The 17,148-nt window shown below is 37.6% G+C and overlaps 1 protein-coding gene across 1 annotated transcript in view; it reads left to right on the top strand.

Moving 5' to 3' along the window:
* Nucleotides 1–17,148, top strand: part of cfap61 (cilia and flagella associated protein 61) — a 187,128-nt gene that overhangs the window by 123,876 nt on the left and 46,104 nt on the right. The window contains exon 21 of the mRNA XM_063055117.1: nucleotides 14,487–14,779. Within this exon, the coding sequence (XP_062911187.1) occupies nucleotides 14,487–14,779 (293 nt within the window). The remainder of the gene's footprint in view (nucleotides 1–14,486; nucleotides 14,780–17,148) is intronic.

Below are 17,148 nucleotides of genomic sequence, written 5' to 3'. Positions count from 1 at the left end.
TTGGCAACGCCTTTATCTCACTTTGTTTCCTATTCATTTGCTGAATTGAATTGCCATGGAGGCACAGTCCATTGTTTTACAAATACTTCATATATTTTAATTAATTTTAATTTGCAGTATTGCTTAGAGTGGATATACTGAAGAATGCACATGTAAGCCCATTTAATTGTGCAATTAACTGCTAATTTAGTTAAGGAGAATTAACTTTAATTACCTTACATTTATTTTCAACATTCAAATGATTCTCCTTAATTGGGAAACTAAGCAGGGAGAGATACTCACAGTGTAACATAAATCAATGTTTGATAATGAATGTAATTTAATTCTTATAAATTGGTCCTTGTATTCACCACATATGAATAACTGAAATGCAATCTGCCAGGTTCTCTTTTAAGATTCATGTATTGTGCCAACAGAATTGATCAGCAAATATTTTAATCAAACCTGTTAATATTCACAGGATATTTTTAGGGATCTGACTTAGATTTACAGAACTAGTGCTTATAGACTATCATTGAGCAGTATCTGGCACTATTGTTTGCTGTTGATATATTACTATTGTTAATCAATTAGATTATTGAGCTGAAATCTACCATTTGACTTCCTGACCCTTATGTTATCTTGCATTATTAATCATTCAGATTATTACATATAGTTTTACATTGTTATTGAATTAGAGGATACACTATTTTACAATAACAAGAACATTTAATCACATGACCTTGAGGAGGAATGTTGACAAACAAGACTAATTATTTCTCTTCTTGAGTAGCTTTCCTGCTCTATCATTCTTTTTTGCTAGCTTACAAGTTTTCCCTTTTTTTAAAGTCCTCCATTGGTGTTCAGGAAGGATGGATTTGAGGAGACTAAACTGGTACAGCTGTGTAGAATATAACATGTAAAATTGGAGTGTTGGAACATTTTGAGTTGTATGTTGTGGATGATTCTGCAAGGTATAATGGAGTGCACATGCATGTGAGAAGCCTGCTTGCGATCAGCAATAGTATAGAGATATAAGAGAAGGGATGTGACGTTATGACAGCAATACGTACCGATTGCCACATTATTGGTAGGATGTACTTTCACTGGAGAGAGTAGAGAGGAGATTGACTGGGAAGTTGCCTAGATTGGAGCATTTCAATCATAAGGATAGATTGAGTATGCTTATAACTGAAACGCCTGTTAGTGGCAGAGACTGAGGGGGTAACCAAACAGAGGTATACAAAATTATTATAGGGGATGGATTGTTGGACTCTTTCTCACATGGTGACAGTCTCTAAAACAAGAACATGTTTTAACTTCCTACCTCTCAACAAATATAAGTTGAGAGGTGGGAAGTTTCGATGAAATCTGGGGGGGAATTTTTCTGCAGAATATGGTTGAAATGTGGAACGCACACTGATGAACACTTACAACAATTAAGAAGCATCTAAACAAGCACTCTAATTGCCAAAGCTACGGACTAAATGCAGATGAATGGACTAGTAATAGATAAATGCAATTTTTAGTAATGATAAAGTACTCCATAGAGCCTGTTTCTGTGGTAAACAAATCTGTGACTAAGGACACTTATAAGCATATTTATTTGTTTGTTTTCAAGCAACCCTTATTATTAGCTCAGTCAAGTAAGATACCCTTGCAGTTTTGACCTACATACCGACAAATCCTGTTGTACTAACATTTGCTGTTCAACCCACTGAGTTCCGCCAGCAGTTTGTATTTTCTCTAGATTCTAGCATCTGCAGTCTTTAGTGTCTTCAAAGGCATTTGAAGGCTTTTGATTTAATCAAAGACATTTGATCTTTCTCATCAATTTTTGCATTGAAACTTATTAAAGAAAGATATTTGGGGAAAGGAGGGTTGGAGAGAGAATCACCTTTGAGAACTTAACCAAAATTATGTGACTTGATCCCAACAATTTGCCATGCTTTTGCATTCAATGTAATTTTCGGGCTCATTTGAGTTCTGGTCATTAGAGCAATTTTTGAAACAGGAGAAAGGATATGGATGTACACAATTTATCAGTGATGATATAATTTAGACCCATGCTACTTCATTTCATTATTGTAATTATTAATTGTTGCTGTTATCAGTCATCAATTAAAAAGGGCCAATACCAGTGATATATTTTAAGTGATTGTAGCTGTTCTTGGATAAAACTTTTATGGATCCTTAGGAAATAATTATTTGCTGCTGATTGTGACTTTTTTTTCTTCAGTTATTAATTATGGTGTTCAAGGAGATCTTTCTAAGATTACTACCTGGGGAAAAAAGCAATAAGGAGAAAGCATATTTGTGTTACCAGTGAAGTGACAACTGTGTTTTCAATCCAAATTTATATGTTTAGGAAAATATATCTGCAATTCTCGGAGGAAGTGTTTAAAGAAACATTGAATTTCCAGTTGGCAGTGGCACAGTTGTATCTCATTACACAGCTTGCAAAATTTGTTTGAATCCAGGTCAGAATCAGGATATAGAAATTAAAACAGAAGTAAGGATAATAAAATATATATAACAATTTAATAAAATGTTAGTCAGACTTCAGCTGGAGAACTGAGTGCAGTTCTAGTCACCAAAATATAGGAATGTTATAATAACTGGAGAGTATGTGGAGAATATTCACCACAATTTTCCCTAGGATGGAGTAGTTATGAGGAGAGTCTGGAAAACCCATGACTTCCTTGCTAGAGTGCAGGTGGTTAAGAGTAGACATTGAGGTAGATAAAATTCGGTTGGGTATAGATTAGGTAGAAAGCTTTCTCTGTATCAGAGACAAATAAAACTAATGGAATGAAGTTTAGGGTAAGAACGGAAATATTCAGAGAGGATATTAGGAAGATATTTTACACCAGAGAGTGGTAAGTATCTGGAATGTACTCCTGAAGAGAATGGTTGAAGCTGGGTCACTTCCAGCACTTCAAAAGTGTCCAGGGTGAACACTTAGGTCACTATGGCATAGAGGGCTGGAGACTAACTGCTGAATGATGGAGATAATAGGACAGGATGCTGACTGGTTTGATTGATGGGTTGTACTGTACAATTCTCTGAAAACCTTTCTTGCCACTCATTCCTTCCAATCTAATTCAAGAAAAGTCAGGAACCCAAATAATCTGCAGTCCATACTTCCAGTGATCACACATCAGAGTAGACCATAAGACCATAAGACATAGGAGCAGAATTAGGCCATCTGGCCCACTGAGTCTGCTCCGCCATTCAATCATGGCTGATCTTTTATTTCTCCTCCTCAGCCTCAGTTCCCGGCCTTCTCCCCGTAACCTTTGATGCCTTGACCAATCAAGAACCTATCAATCTCTGCCTTAAATATACCCAACGGCCTGGCCTCCACAGCTGCATCTGGCAACAAATTCCACAAATTCACCACCTCTGGCTGAAGAAATTTCTGTGCATCTCTGTATTGAAAGGTTGCCCCTCTATCCTGAGGCTGTGCCCTCTTGTCCTAGACTCTCTGACCATGGGAAACATCCTTTCCATATCTACTCTGTCTAGGCCTTCCAACATTCTAAAGGTTTCAATGAGCTTCCCTCTCATCCTTCTGAATTCCAGCAAGTACGGACCCAGAGCCATCAAACATTCCTCATATGATAACCCTTTCATTCCTGGAATCATCCTTGTGAACCTCCTCTGGACTCTCTCCAATGCCAGCACATCTTTTCTAAGATGAGGGGCCCAAAACTGTTCATAGTACTGAAGGTGAAGCCTCACTAGTGACTTATAAAGACTCAGCATCACATCCCTGCTCTTGTATTCTAGACCTCTTGAAACGAATGCTAACATGGCATTTGCCTTCCTCACCATCAACTCAACCTGCAAGTTAACCTTTAGGGTGTTCTGCACAAGGACTCCCAAGTCCCTTTGCATCTCAGAGTTTTGGATTTTCTCCCCATTTAGAAAATAGTCTGCACATTTATTCCTACTACCAAAGTGCATGACCATACATTTTCCAACATTGTATTTCATTTGCCACTTCCTTGCCCATTCTCCTAATCTGTCTAAGTCCTTTTGCATCATACCCATTTCCTCAACACAACCTGCCCCTCCACCAATCTTCATATCATCTGCAAACTTGGCAAGAAAACCATCTATTCCATCATCTAAATCATTTATATACAGCATAAAAAGAAGTGGTCCCAACACCGACCCCTGCGGAATAGCACTAGTCACTGGCAGCCAACCTTTTATGCCTACTTGCTGCCTCCTACCAATGCTCTAACCATGTTGGTAACTTTCATTTAATACCATAGGCTCTTAACTTGGTAAGCAGCCTTATGTGTGGCACCTTATCAAAGGCCTTCTGAGAGTCCAAATATACAACATCCACTGCATCCCCTTTATCTATCCTACTTGTAATCTCCTCAAAGGATTCCAACAAGTTTGTCAGACAGAATTTTCCCTTAAGGAATCCATGCTGACTTTGTTCTATCTTGCCCTGTGTCACCAAGTACTCCATCCCCTCATTCTTAACAATTGTCTCTAATATCTTCCCAACCACTGAGGTCAGGCTAACTGTCTATAATTTCCTTTCTGCTGCCTTCCTCCTTTCTTAAGGAGTGGAGTGACAAAGGCCATTTTCCAGTCCTCTGGCACTATGCCAGAGTCCAATGGCTTTAGAAAGATCATTTCTAATGCCACCACAATCTTAAACGCTACCTCTTTCAGAACCCTAGGGTGCAGTTCATCTGGTCCGGGTGACTTGTGTACCTTTAGGTCTTTCAGCTTTTTGAGCACCTTCTCTCTTGTAATAGTGACTGAACCCACTTCTCTCCCTTCACACACTACAACATCAGGCATACTGCTAGTGTCTTCCACAATAAAGACTGATGCAAAATACTCCTTTAGTTCATCAGCCATCTCTTTGTCCCCCTTTATTATTTCTCCTGCCTCTGGCAGTCCTATATCCACTTTCACTTCTCTTTTATTTTTAACATACTTGAAAAAACTTTTACCATCCACTTTGATATTATTTGCTAGCTTGCGCTCATATTTCATCTTTTCCCTTCTAATGATTTTTTAGTTGCTCTCTGTAGGTTTTTAAAAACTTCCCAATCCTCTATCTTCCCACTAATTTTTGCTGTATTGTGTGCCTTTTCTTTTGCTTTTGCAATAGCTTTGACTTCCCTTGTCAGCTATGGTTGTACTATTTTACACATGCTCATTATTTTCTAGCAACTGCCATATAGGACTCCAGGTTTTATAAGGTTCTTCCAGGTACAGACATCAATGACTCATTTAAAAAAGTGAAAGCCCATGGAGATCTAAAGGAGAGTGGCAAATTAGATCTAAAATTAGTTCAATGCTAGACAGCACAGGGCTATGGCTGAGTATGGATGATGGTTGAGTCCCCAGTGAGCTAGTCCCATCTGCCCAACTATGGTTAGGTGGAATCAGTGGAATTTGGACTTGCCTTAATCTCTCATTTTGTGGTATGATTGAGACATTAGATGCAAGTAAGATAAAGAAGGTTAAAATGATATAACAATAAGCTATATGGTTGATGGTGAGAAGGAAAATTTTGGAGAACTGAATGTTATCAACAGTCTGGTCAGTTTGTTAGAAAATTGCCAAATGGATTTGAATTTGGAGATGTGTGATGTATTTGGGGAGAAGCTACAGATCAAATGAGTGCATGATAAATTGGAAGAATCAGAGGTATGAAGGAACACATGAATGTCCCCAACTCCTCAAAGTAACAGATTGACAAAGTGGTATAATGTCTTGTAAGATACTTTCACTTATTAGCTGAGAAATAGACTATAAAAGCAAGGAATGTCATAGAGTCTTACAGCATTGAAACTGGCCCTTCTGCTCACTCATCCATGTCAAGTCGTGTTGCCCAGTGAGCTAGTCTCATCTGCCCATGTTTGGCCCATATGATAAAACTGTACTAAACACTAATTTTACCACTGCTTCACATGGTCTACAAATCTGGTTACTGTGTTACAGGAAACATGTAATTGTACTGCCTGGAGTCCACAGGACTTTCACAAGAATGTTGTCAGAGCTGGCAACCTCAGAAAGAAAGATTGAATAGGCAAATTATTTTGTCTTTATAATAGAGGAAGCTGAAAAGAGATAATTCTGTGATCTTTGAGTTAAAATGTGAACTGGTCCTTCAGTGACCTCTGCTGGGTCACTGTTGTCACATCTACTTGTGTCTGTTCAGTAAATTCTTTAGTATACATCTTAATAACTCACCATCTTAAGTTACCAGTTTCCATGCTGGTGCTTTGCAAGATGAAAGCCTGCTCTTTTAGAGACTTATCTAACTGGTGTAATTGAATTATCTGATTGCTGTTCCTTACCTACTTTAACTGAACCAGGTTTAACATTAAGGATGTTATCTCAAGGCCAGACTCCAAGTGGAAGAAATCGTACATGATTAGTCATACTGATTGACAAGGGGTGTGTGTGTGTGTTGGGAAGAACGAATTAGATGGAGTAAAAGAAGGAACCATGCCCTCATACTCCCTGCTATGGTTGGCCTCAGCTTTGACACACTGCTACATTAACCAATGATGTGCATGGAAACTCTTCCTATCAGTGATAGCATATGGAGTGGCTAAACCCAGTCTCCCTGCTGTTGAGTGCTATTTCTGGACGGTAGGAGAAATTTAATTAATGGGTTGAACTGAGGCCTAGATGTGTTTTATGGCAAAGCTCCAAATTTGGAAAAGACATGCCACCTTTGTAGACATGTACATAAAACATGGCTGAGAGTAGTCTAGTCATCACACAATGGTAGGATATGATAGCAAGAGAGGGATCAGAGAAGATACAGGAGAATGTTGCCAAGGATAATAAAGTTTAATTCAGTGGAAAGTTTAGCCATAGTGTGATTGTTTACCTTGTTACAGAATAATTGAGAGGAGACTTTAATGGGGATATAAAAAAATTCTGCTAAGCCTAGATACAGTGCCTATAAAAAGTATTCACCACCTCCACCCCTGAAGTTTTCTTGTTTTTGTTGTATTGTTTTAAGGTGTTTCAATTGATTGTAGTAAAAATACACCTGAATTTGGAAGGTCCAATTGCTGGTGAGTTAGTATCCCAGCAAAAACTACACCATGAAGACAATAGGACACGCCAAGCAACGCTACGAAAAGATTATTGAAGAGCACATCAGGAGATGGAGACAAGAAAATTTCCAAGTCACTGAATATCCCTTGGAATATAGTCAAGTCAATCATCAAGAAATGGAAAGAATATGGCACAGCTATACATCTGCCTAGAGCAGGCCGTCCTCAAAAACTGCACGAGTGTGCAAGAAGGGGACTAGTGAGAGAGGCCACCAAGAGAACTATGACAACTCTGGAGGACTTAAAAGATTCAGTGGCTGAGATGGGAGAGACTGTGCGTACAACAACTGTTGCCTGAGTGCTTCACTAGTCGCAGATTTATGGGAGAGTGGCAAAGAGAAAGCCACTTACATCAAAGTTGCTGGTGAATGCAGCAGGCCAAGCAGCATCTATAGGAAGAGGCGCAGTCGACGTTTCAGGCCGAGACCTTCGTCGGGTCTCGGCCTGAAACATCGACTGCGCCTCTTCCTATAGATGCTGCTTGGCCTGCTGCGTTCACCAGCAACTTTGATGTATGTTGCTTGAATTTCCAGCATCTGCAGAATTCCTGTTGTTTGTGAAGAGAAAGCCACTGTTGGGGAAAAAATACTCTCATGAAATCTTGGCTAGAATTTGCCAAAAGGCATGTGGGAGACTCTAACAACAGCTGGAAGAAAGTTCTATGGTCTGATGAAACAAAAGTTGAGCTTTTTGGTTATCAGACTAAATGCTATGTTTGGCATAAGCCAATCACTGCACATCATCAAAAAAACACCATCCCTACCGTGAAGCGTAGTGGCAGCTGCACCATGCTGTGGGGATGCTGTACTGCAGCAGGCCCTGGAAGGCTTGTGAAGGTAGAGAGTAAAATTAATGTAGCAAAATACAGGGAAATCCTGGAGGAAAATCTAATGCTGTCTGCAAGAGAACTGGGAGAAGATTTGTTTTCCAGCAAGACAATGACCTCCAGCATAAAGCCAAAGCTACACAGGAATGGTTGAAAAACAACACAGTTAATATCCTGGAGTGGCCAAGTCAGTGTCCAGACCTCAATCCAATTGAGAATTTGTGGCTGGAATTGAAAAGGGCTGTTCACTCATGATCCTCATGAAATCCTGACAGAGCTTGAGCAGTTTTGTAAAGAAGAATGGGGAAAAATTGCGGAGCCCAGGTGTTCAAAGCTGATAGAGACCTATCCACACAGACTCTGCTATAATTGCTGCCAAAGGTACATTTACTAAATACTAACTTGAAGGGGTGAGTAATTATGCAGTCAATTATTTTGTGTTTAATATTTGTAATAAATTTAAACCAATTTGCAGTGTTTTCACTTTGACATGAAAAAGTATTTTCTGTTGACCAGTGTCAAAAAGCCAAATTAAATCCACTGCGAATCAAAGTAGTAAAACAACCAACCATGAAAACTTCCAAGAAGGTTGAATACTTTTTAGAAGTCACTGTATGCTAAGACATGCTAAATTATAAGTACCCACATTGTGGTATATCATTAACTATGGGGCATAGATTGAAAGTAATAATATCCCTAACATCAAGATTCTCATTACACCCATTTGGCACTGATTTGGCTGTCTACAAGAAGGGTCAGAGCTGTCTCTATTTCCTGAGGAGACTGAGGTCCTTTAACATCTGTCGGACGATGCTGAGGATGTTCTACGAGTCTGTGGTGGCTAGTGCTATCATGTTTGCTGTTGTGCACTGGGGCAGCAGGCTAAGGGTAGCAGACACCAACAGAATCAACAAACTCATTTATAAGGCCAGTGATGTTGTGGGGATGGAACTGGACTCTCTCACGGTGGTGTCTGAAAAGAGGATGCTGTCCAAGTTGCATGCCATCTCGGACAATGTCTCTCATCCACTATATAATGGACTGGTTGGGCACAGGAGTACATTCAGCCAAAGACTCATTCCACCGAGTTGCAACACTGAGCATCATAGGAAGTCAACTAATAGTTTAATACCATCAAACTTTACAACTCCTCCCTTGGAGGGTCAGACACCCTGGGCAAATAGGATGGTCCTGGACTTATTTCCTGGCATAATTTACATATTACTATTTAATTATTTATGGTTTTATTACTATTTAATTATCTATGGTGCAACTGTAACGAAGACCAATTTCCCTCGGGATCGATAAAGTATGACTATGACTATAGTGTGATGGTATTGTGTTTGCTGTCTATAAAATTCTGAACTCAAATGAAGATCTTAAAACCTATCCAACAGAGATAGTTATGGGTACCCTCACCAAAGGGAGGTTATACTGTAGCCACCTACTCTTCAAAGGCTAGATCCTCCACAGCGAGCTTAGCTGCCAGTACCCACTATTTGAACAGTGCCTCCCCCCTCCCACCTTCCAACTAACAAAGTAGTTTAAATGTAATTCATTTATTTTGTGATACACATTTTAAATTTGGATAAAATTCTTAAAATACATTCAAAACTCACAGGATTTCTATCTTGTAAAAGATATTCAAAGTATGAATAATTTCTAAAGCACAGATGATTTCCAAAATACAGGTACAATTCCGATAAGCTAAAAAGACATAGCAATGAGTTGTATACAAGCAAGTCATCCGTCACAGGAATTGAAAGCAGAGGAATGGATTTTAGTCACTCTGTTTTTCTGTCATTCCTTGGCCATTCCTGACATTTAGATTTGCTCTCTCTAACATTTCTATCTGTTTTTTGTTGTTTGGTGACTTCAGACGCATTTGATATTTTTTAGTTACATTCGTCAGACCAGGTGAACTCATTGTGTAATTAAAAGTAACCCTCTCACCACAGGCTCGTAATGACTGTGAATACAAACTAACAGCGACATAACTCAGTGCATGAGAATAATGATGAGAAGACCGTTTCCAATAAATAAACGTATCTAGGGTAAATATAATTTGGGTAAATACAAAACATAACAGTTTGAATAAAAGGAAAAGTAGGATTGTTACTTGTATGAACACTGACCACCCATGCAAATTTACTGTTCGCCAGAATGCAATAATTTAACTCACACCAATATAAGCTTAGATTAAAGTTGCATTGACAAAATATTTTAAACTACAACAAACAAAATAAAGAAAAGAGCCCATTACACATATATTAGCCTGAAATGTGCAGATAATCGAAGGAGCTCATTGCTGCGTAGTCAGTCTGGGTTTGCTTCACTCCGTTTACTCAGGGTACCAAACAATTCTGCCTGAAAACACAGTCCAAGTGAAATACAAATAAATATCCAAGGACAAGGTGTCTCAAGCTTTCTCCAAGGTTAACTAGCTATTTAAAAGTTATCTTCTGATCCTCCTATAGATAATACTCTAATGAATATTTTTTAGATTGATTAAACCTTCCTACACTTTCTGATATTCAAAAATTGTAGGATCAACCTATTTCCTATGAGGAAATTGCCAAAGTTGTTCACTCTTTGCACTTGGGGAAGGCTCCGGGTCCTGATGGATTTTCTGGAGAATTTTAGAAGGCTTTTTCCTCTTTGCTTATACCTCATTTATATTCAGTCCTTTCCGACTCTTTTAAATTAGGTAAGTTGGCACAATCTTTTTATGAAGCCTCTATTTTGCTTATTCTTAAAAAGAATAAGAACCCAATTGAATGCTCTTCTTATAGACCTATTTCCTTACTTAATGTTGATACTAAAATTTTATCTAAACTTTTGGCTCGTAGGATTGAAAATATTTTGCCATCTATTATCTTTGATGATCAGACTGGATTTATCAAAAATTGATACTCCCACTTTAATATTCGTCGTTTATTGAATGTTACTTATTCACCTTCTAAAGAGATTTTGGAAAGTGTGATATCCTTAGATGTTGAGAAAGCCTTTGATCGGGTTGAATGGAATTATTTAATTAAAACTTTAGAAAAACTTAACTTTGGGCCCGATCTTATTCAATGGATTAAATTACTTTACTTATCTCCCTCTGCTCAGGTTCTTACTAACTCTCAGTACTCTAAACCATTTAAACTTTATCGTGGAACTGGACAAGGTTGTCCTTTGAGACCTTTGCTTTTTGATTTGGTCTTAGAACCTTTAGCTATTGCTTTCCGGGAAACTAATGATATCACTGGTATTTTAAGGAGGGGTATTACCCACAAAGTTTCACTTTATGCTGATGACCTTTTTGCTCTACATTTCTAATGAGGAGTCTTCTTTACCTTATCTACTTTCTTGCTTTAGTCAGTTTTCTGGATATAAACATAACTTTCATAAGAGTGAACTTTTTCCTTTGAATAATTTGGTATTAGTTAATACTAACCTTCCTTTTAAAATTGTAAGAAATCAATTTACTTATTTGGGCACAACAATTACTAGGAATTATAAATTCCTTTTTAAAGAAATTTTTTTTACACTTCTAAATTATGATAAGAAGGCACTTTCAAATTGGTCATCCCTCTCTTTATCGTTGGCCAAATCAATTCCATTAAAATGAATATTTTGCCTAAATTTTTATATTTATTTTGGGCCATATCTGTTTTTATTCCTAAATCCTTCTTTGATTCTTTGGGTTCTATTATATCTTGTATATGGAAAAATAACATTTCTCGATTAAATAATGTTCATCTTCAAAAAGCTAAAAAGAATGGAGGTTTGGCCTTACCCAATTTTAGGTTTTATTACTGGGCAGTCAATATACGGAATCTTACGTTTTGGTTATATTATATTAATCAAGAGGACTGTCCGGTCTGGGTTTCTTTAGAAGCTAACTCTGTTAATAAATTCTCTATCATTTCTCTTCTCGGATCCTCAATTCCTTTATCTTTAAGTAACTTAACTGATAATTTTGTAGGTAAACACATTTTGAAGATTTGGGTACAATTTAGAAAATATTTTGGTTTATTGAGTTTTTCACTTTCCAGTCCCATTTTTTTAAACTATTTTTTTAAACCTTCTATGTCTGATGTAGTTTTTAAACAGTGGAATAGATTGGGTATTAAATGTTTTCATGATTTGTTTGTTGGAGATAGTCTCTCTTCATTTGAACAACTGCCAATTAAGTATAGCCTACTGAGAACTCACTTTTTTCGATATTTACAAATTAGAGACTTTTTGCGTTCTCAAGTACATACATTTCCTAAGAGTCCAGATAAAAATTTACTTGATATAATTTTTAATTTGAAACCCTTCCATAATGCATCTATATCTAATCTTTATGGTATGTTGTTGGAAATGAGAACTATTCCTTTAGATAAAATTAAAAATCTTTGGGAACAAGATTTACAGATTTCAATTTCTGAGGACACTTGGAATGAAATTTTTAAATTGGTTAATACCTCATCGTTATGTGCCCGTCATTCCCTTCTTCAATTTAAAGTGGTTCGTAGAGTCCATATGTCTAAAGATAAGTTGTCTCCTTTTTATTTGGATATATCTCGCTTTTGTGATAGATGTAATAATGGAGAAGCTTCACTAGTCCATATGTTTTGGACTTGTCTGAGTCTTGAAAAATATTGGAAGGAAGTATTTCAAACTTTTTCAGTGTTTTTTAAATAAATTTTAAGCCTAATCCTTTGCCTTATTTGGTATTGTTGGAGGAAATGATATTATTTTGGAGTCACATGAGCTGCATACTTTGGCCTTTATTTCTCTTATAGCCAGGAGGGCATTGTTGCTTAAGTGGAAGGATGCCACTCCGCCTACTCATACTCATTGGTTACATGATGTTATGTTATACTTAAATTTAGAGAAGGTTCGCTGTTCAATTTCTGAACCTAGACAAGATTTTTTAATATTGTGGGGACCTTTTTTGAATTATTTTCAAAATGTTTGATTTGCTATTAAGCACAGATGTTGGCTAATAATATGTTTTACTATAAGTTAAGGATTTCTTCCTTTTTTTTAACCTAACAGCTGTTTTTTTTCTGGTGGTGGGTTTAGATTTTTTGTATAATAAAATTATCTCTTTTCAATGTTATGTTTAAATTTAATTTTATATGGATATGGGGTAATTACACCTTATCTGTGATTTCAATATATTATCGATATATATATATATATATATCCTACTGTACTCTGTATTCTTTTATGAAAGAAATTAATAAAAATATTGAAGAAAAGAAAAAGTTACCTGTACATTCTCCATGAGACCATTGTCTGCACGAGGATTTTCCAACAGCAATATCTGTCCTTCAAAATGAATTCACGTTTTTCTGCTATGTTTGTTGTTTGTTGTCTGTTTCCATTTTCCATCTTTCCCCTTCTTCTTCTAACAGCTTTCTCAAAAATGGCTTCTCCCTGTCCCTCTAGAAAGTTCCAGGGCATCTTTTAGGCCAAGTATTAACAAACCAAATCCTATTGGCTAATTCAACAAACGTAAGTTGTCTATCAATTGAATTAATGGACTGTATAATGTAATTAAAGGAACACATTGCACTTTGAGAAAATCTGCATAAAATAAACTACCCAACAGCATAACTATATTAATACAATAAAACATGGTCTAAATCAGGGCATTATATAAGCTGAAGTAGACCCCATTGTTTTCTCTTGATTAAATAATGGCCAAATGTTGACCCTATTGTTCACTTGTTTACAACAAAAGGCTGAACAAGGAATATTGATTGAAAGTTTAACTTACCCCAAATCTTTGACCCCGCGAAGAGTCACCTGCTAAGCTAAGAGCTAAGCTTGGCAAAAAGGCCCTGTGGGTTCTGGACAGTGAATATCCATCACAATGACTGAGCCATGTCATTTATCCAGTCAATGTCAGACTCCAGAATTATCTCTGTTTGGGGTGCCATGACAAGGAGAGAATAGGGCTTTACTCTTTGGAGCAAAGTAGGATGAGGAGTAACATGATAGAGGTGTATAAGATGGAAAGGGGCATAGATAGAATGGACAGTCAGTGAGTTTTTCCCAGGCCGGAAATGGCTAATAAGAGGGGGCGTAATTTAAGGTGATTGAAGTATAATGAGGGGATGTCAGGGGTATGTTTCTTTTTACACAGTGGTTGGAACACTCTGCCAGAGGTTGTGGCAGAGGCAGATACATTAGCAGCATTTAAGAGACTCATAGGTGCATGGATGAAAGAAAAATGGAGGGCTATGTTGGAGGGAAGGGTTAGGTTGATCTTAGAGTAGGTTAAAAGATGGCACAACATTGTAGGCTAAAGGGCCTGTACTATTTTATGTTCTGTGTCCAAAGCACCCCATTTGCTTCCTCCCAACCTTTGAATTCATTATGGAGAGCACAATTTGGATTGGTATTCTCTGTATTCTAATGATGGTTAAACCATAAAAAATTAAATTGGCTCCCCACTATATCCTCTGGATGGTACTCTACGTGTACTCCATAGTACCTCAAAATGAGATCACATTATTGTCAATTAAATATTTATTTAAAAATACTTACATGCATTCTTTATCATTCCTATTCCTTTTCAGGAAATATCTTAGTATATGGGAATACAATTGAGGCTTACATCACAGTGAATACAATCCTGTCTTTTGGAATTGATGGCTCTCTCATTCATCTGTTGAAACCACCTACAAGTTCTAACACCAGTTGTTTCGACAATCCTGTAATAGAAACTGCAGTAGAGAAAGCACTTGAGAAGGCTAATGTTTCTGTGTACTCTAACTGTCTCCTCGCCAAGTGGAACAATGGGAAGGTCCATGGTCATATAACCGTTTCATCTTTCACCACTGATTCTGAACCACTGATACTTAGATGTGTGGTAAGTTATAATCATTGCAAGTGAAGATGAGGGAATTACAATTAGATGCATTAGAAGCTGTCATATAAACCTCTCTGAGAATATATAACAGAGGACGGCCTGAAACATGTACATGTGGCAGCTGATTCCAGATAATGTCTTGAAAACCTAAATGTACTTGAAGGAACAAAGCAGAAAATTTGGGAAACATAAGAGACGGGTGTCTTTTGCTCATTCTGCACCTTCCACAGTCACTTCAGTATAACATAAATTGTCTAGCCATGGGAAGTAGGAGCCTCAGAATAATGATTATTCATTATAATTTTTTTTTACTAACTTGCAGGTAATTCTACAATAATGTACGTTTACATAAAAGTTTATGACAAGATTGATGCATTAGTGAATGCTTTTTCCGCCAGAAAAAGTGGGATCTCCCAGTGGCCAACCATTTTAATTTCACTTCCCATTCCCATTCCAATATGTCCATGCATGGCCTCCTCCACTGTCATGATAAGGTAACTCTTGGGTTGGAGGAACAACACCTTATATTCTGTTTGGGTAGCCTCCAATCTGATAGCATGAACATTGACTTCTCTAACTTCTGGTAATGCCTTCCAACCCCATCCCCCGCCTTACCATTTCCCATCCCCTTTTCACTCCCTCACCTTATCTCCTTGCCCACCCATCGCCCCCTTCTGGTGCTCTTCCCCCCTTTTCTTTCTTTCTCTTTCACCAATCAACTTCCCAGCACTTTACTTCATCCCTCCCCCTCCAAGTTTCACCTATCACCTGGTGTTTCTCTTTCCCCTCCCCCCCCACCTTTAAAATCTATTCCTCAGCGTTTTTTCTCCAGACATGCCGAAGGGTTTCGGCCCGAAAAATCGACTATACATTTTTTTCATAGAAGCTGCCTGGCCTGCTGAGTTCCTCCAGCATTTTGTGTGTATTACTTGGATTTCCAGCATCTGCAAATTTTCTCTTGGTTGCCCATACACAATTATGAGTCGGCAAAAAATACCAGATTGTGCACCGCATAAAATTTTAAAGTAAATGTATTTACCAATTTCAGCTTTATTAAACAGTTAATAGGAAAAAGAAAAGAAAATTAATAAAAAGGCCCATTACAGATAAACCTGTCTAAATGTGCACATAAATGTTGGAGCTCATTTCGGTAGTGGTTGGGTGTACCATTTACTCACAGCACTGTATTCTCACAGATAGAACTTCCCTTCTTGGACTCCTTTGTTGTACAAAACACTCCTGGCACTAGGCTCTCTCCTTTGAATAGGATATTCCAGGCATCTTCCCTGATCCTCTCCTCTCCACATCTCCCACCAAAAGACCACGAACCTGACCACTGTCTATCAGAAATCTCTCTTCACCCAGCTGTCTCTAGAACTTCTCTTTACAGTCCACCATCCTGATTGGCTGACACAACATTCCTTCGGTGGACAACATGGCCCTTTATCTTTAGCCAAAATCAAAATACACTACCAGCAGGACACACTGCTTTTACAGAAAACTGCTAGAATAAAATACCACACTGCTTAGCAGTAGAAATCTTAATCAGGGCATTTCACTTACATGTTATGCTCCACACATATTAGACCTTCCTATCGTTATAATTCCTCTGGGGTAACTGACTAATTTAAAAATCTGGGTAGTGTAAGCCTGCACTTCTGATAGTATGGCTAATCACTTTATATGTGTTAATTATGGGTGGAAAAGAAGTCAGCCATTTACAAATCCTGGTCTTTTAGCTTCAAGCCAAATATTCTTTCACTGCCAATTCCGAATTAGACAAAACTTCTTCCCTTAAATCTTGCACCTATGTCTTTCACCTATTGTGGCAAAATCAGTGGCTGCTGGGCAATAACCAGAACTTCACCACAGTTCAACTGGCTGGCTGTTATTTTCCTTCTTTTAATGAAATGCAAGAAACAGAACAACTGGATTGGGCAAGGACAATGATACAGATTAAAGTTTTAAAAAATGCCTAGGGTTTAAGAAATAATGAGTTTGAAACATAAATCAGGGGACGATATAGTACGTCTTGTATAAATTTAATTACAAGCTCGGTATAGTTGCAAATCAAAGATCCCAGACTGGAAAGCTTTTGAAAATGTCAAGGAACTTGTTAGAATAAATTACAGTGTTAACATGATTACAGTACCAGAATAAAGAGATTTTAGCATGGTTGATCAGCTGGAGGATATAATACTGGCAGATATAAGGTACAGCAAAAGATGAAGGATTCTAGGAGGAACAGTCTACAGATCATTTGATTTAGTTACAGGGAAGGGGATACAAGGAAGAAGCACATGCCAAAAATTTAAGTAGTACAAACATGAATAGTTCAGTTGGCCCTTCACACTGTGCTGCCATGTAAT

The sequence above is a fragment of the Mobula hypostoma genome, chromosome 8 (genome assembly GCF_963921235.1).
Source record: "Mobula hypostoma chromosome 8, sMobHyp1.1, whole genome shotgun sequence".
NCBI lineage: Eukaryota > Metazoa > Chordata > Chondrichthyes > Myliobatiformes > Myliobatidae > Mobula > Mobula hypostoma.
The sequence above is the reverse complement of the archived record's forward strand: the minus strand, read 5'-3'. Positions and strand labels throughout refer to the sequence as shown.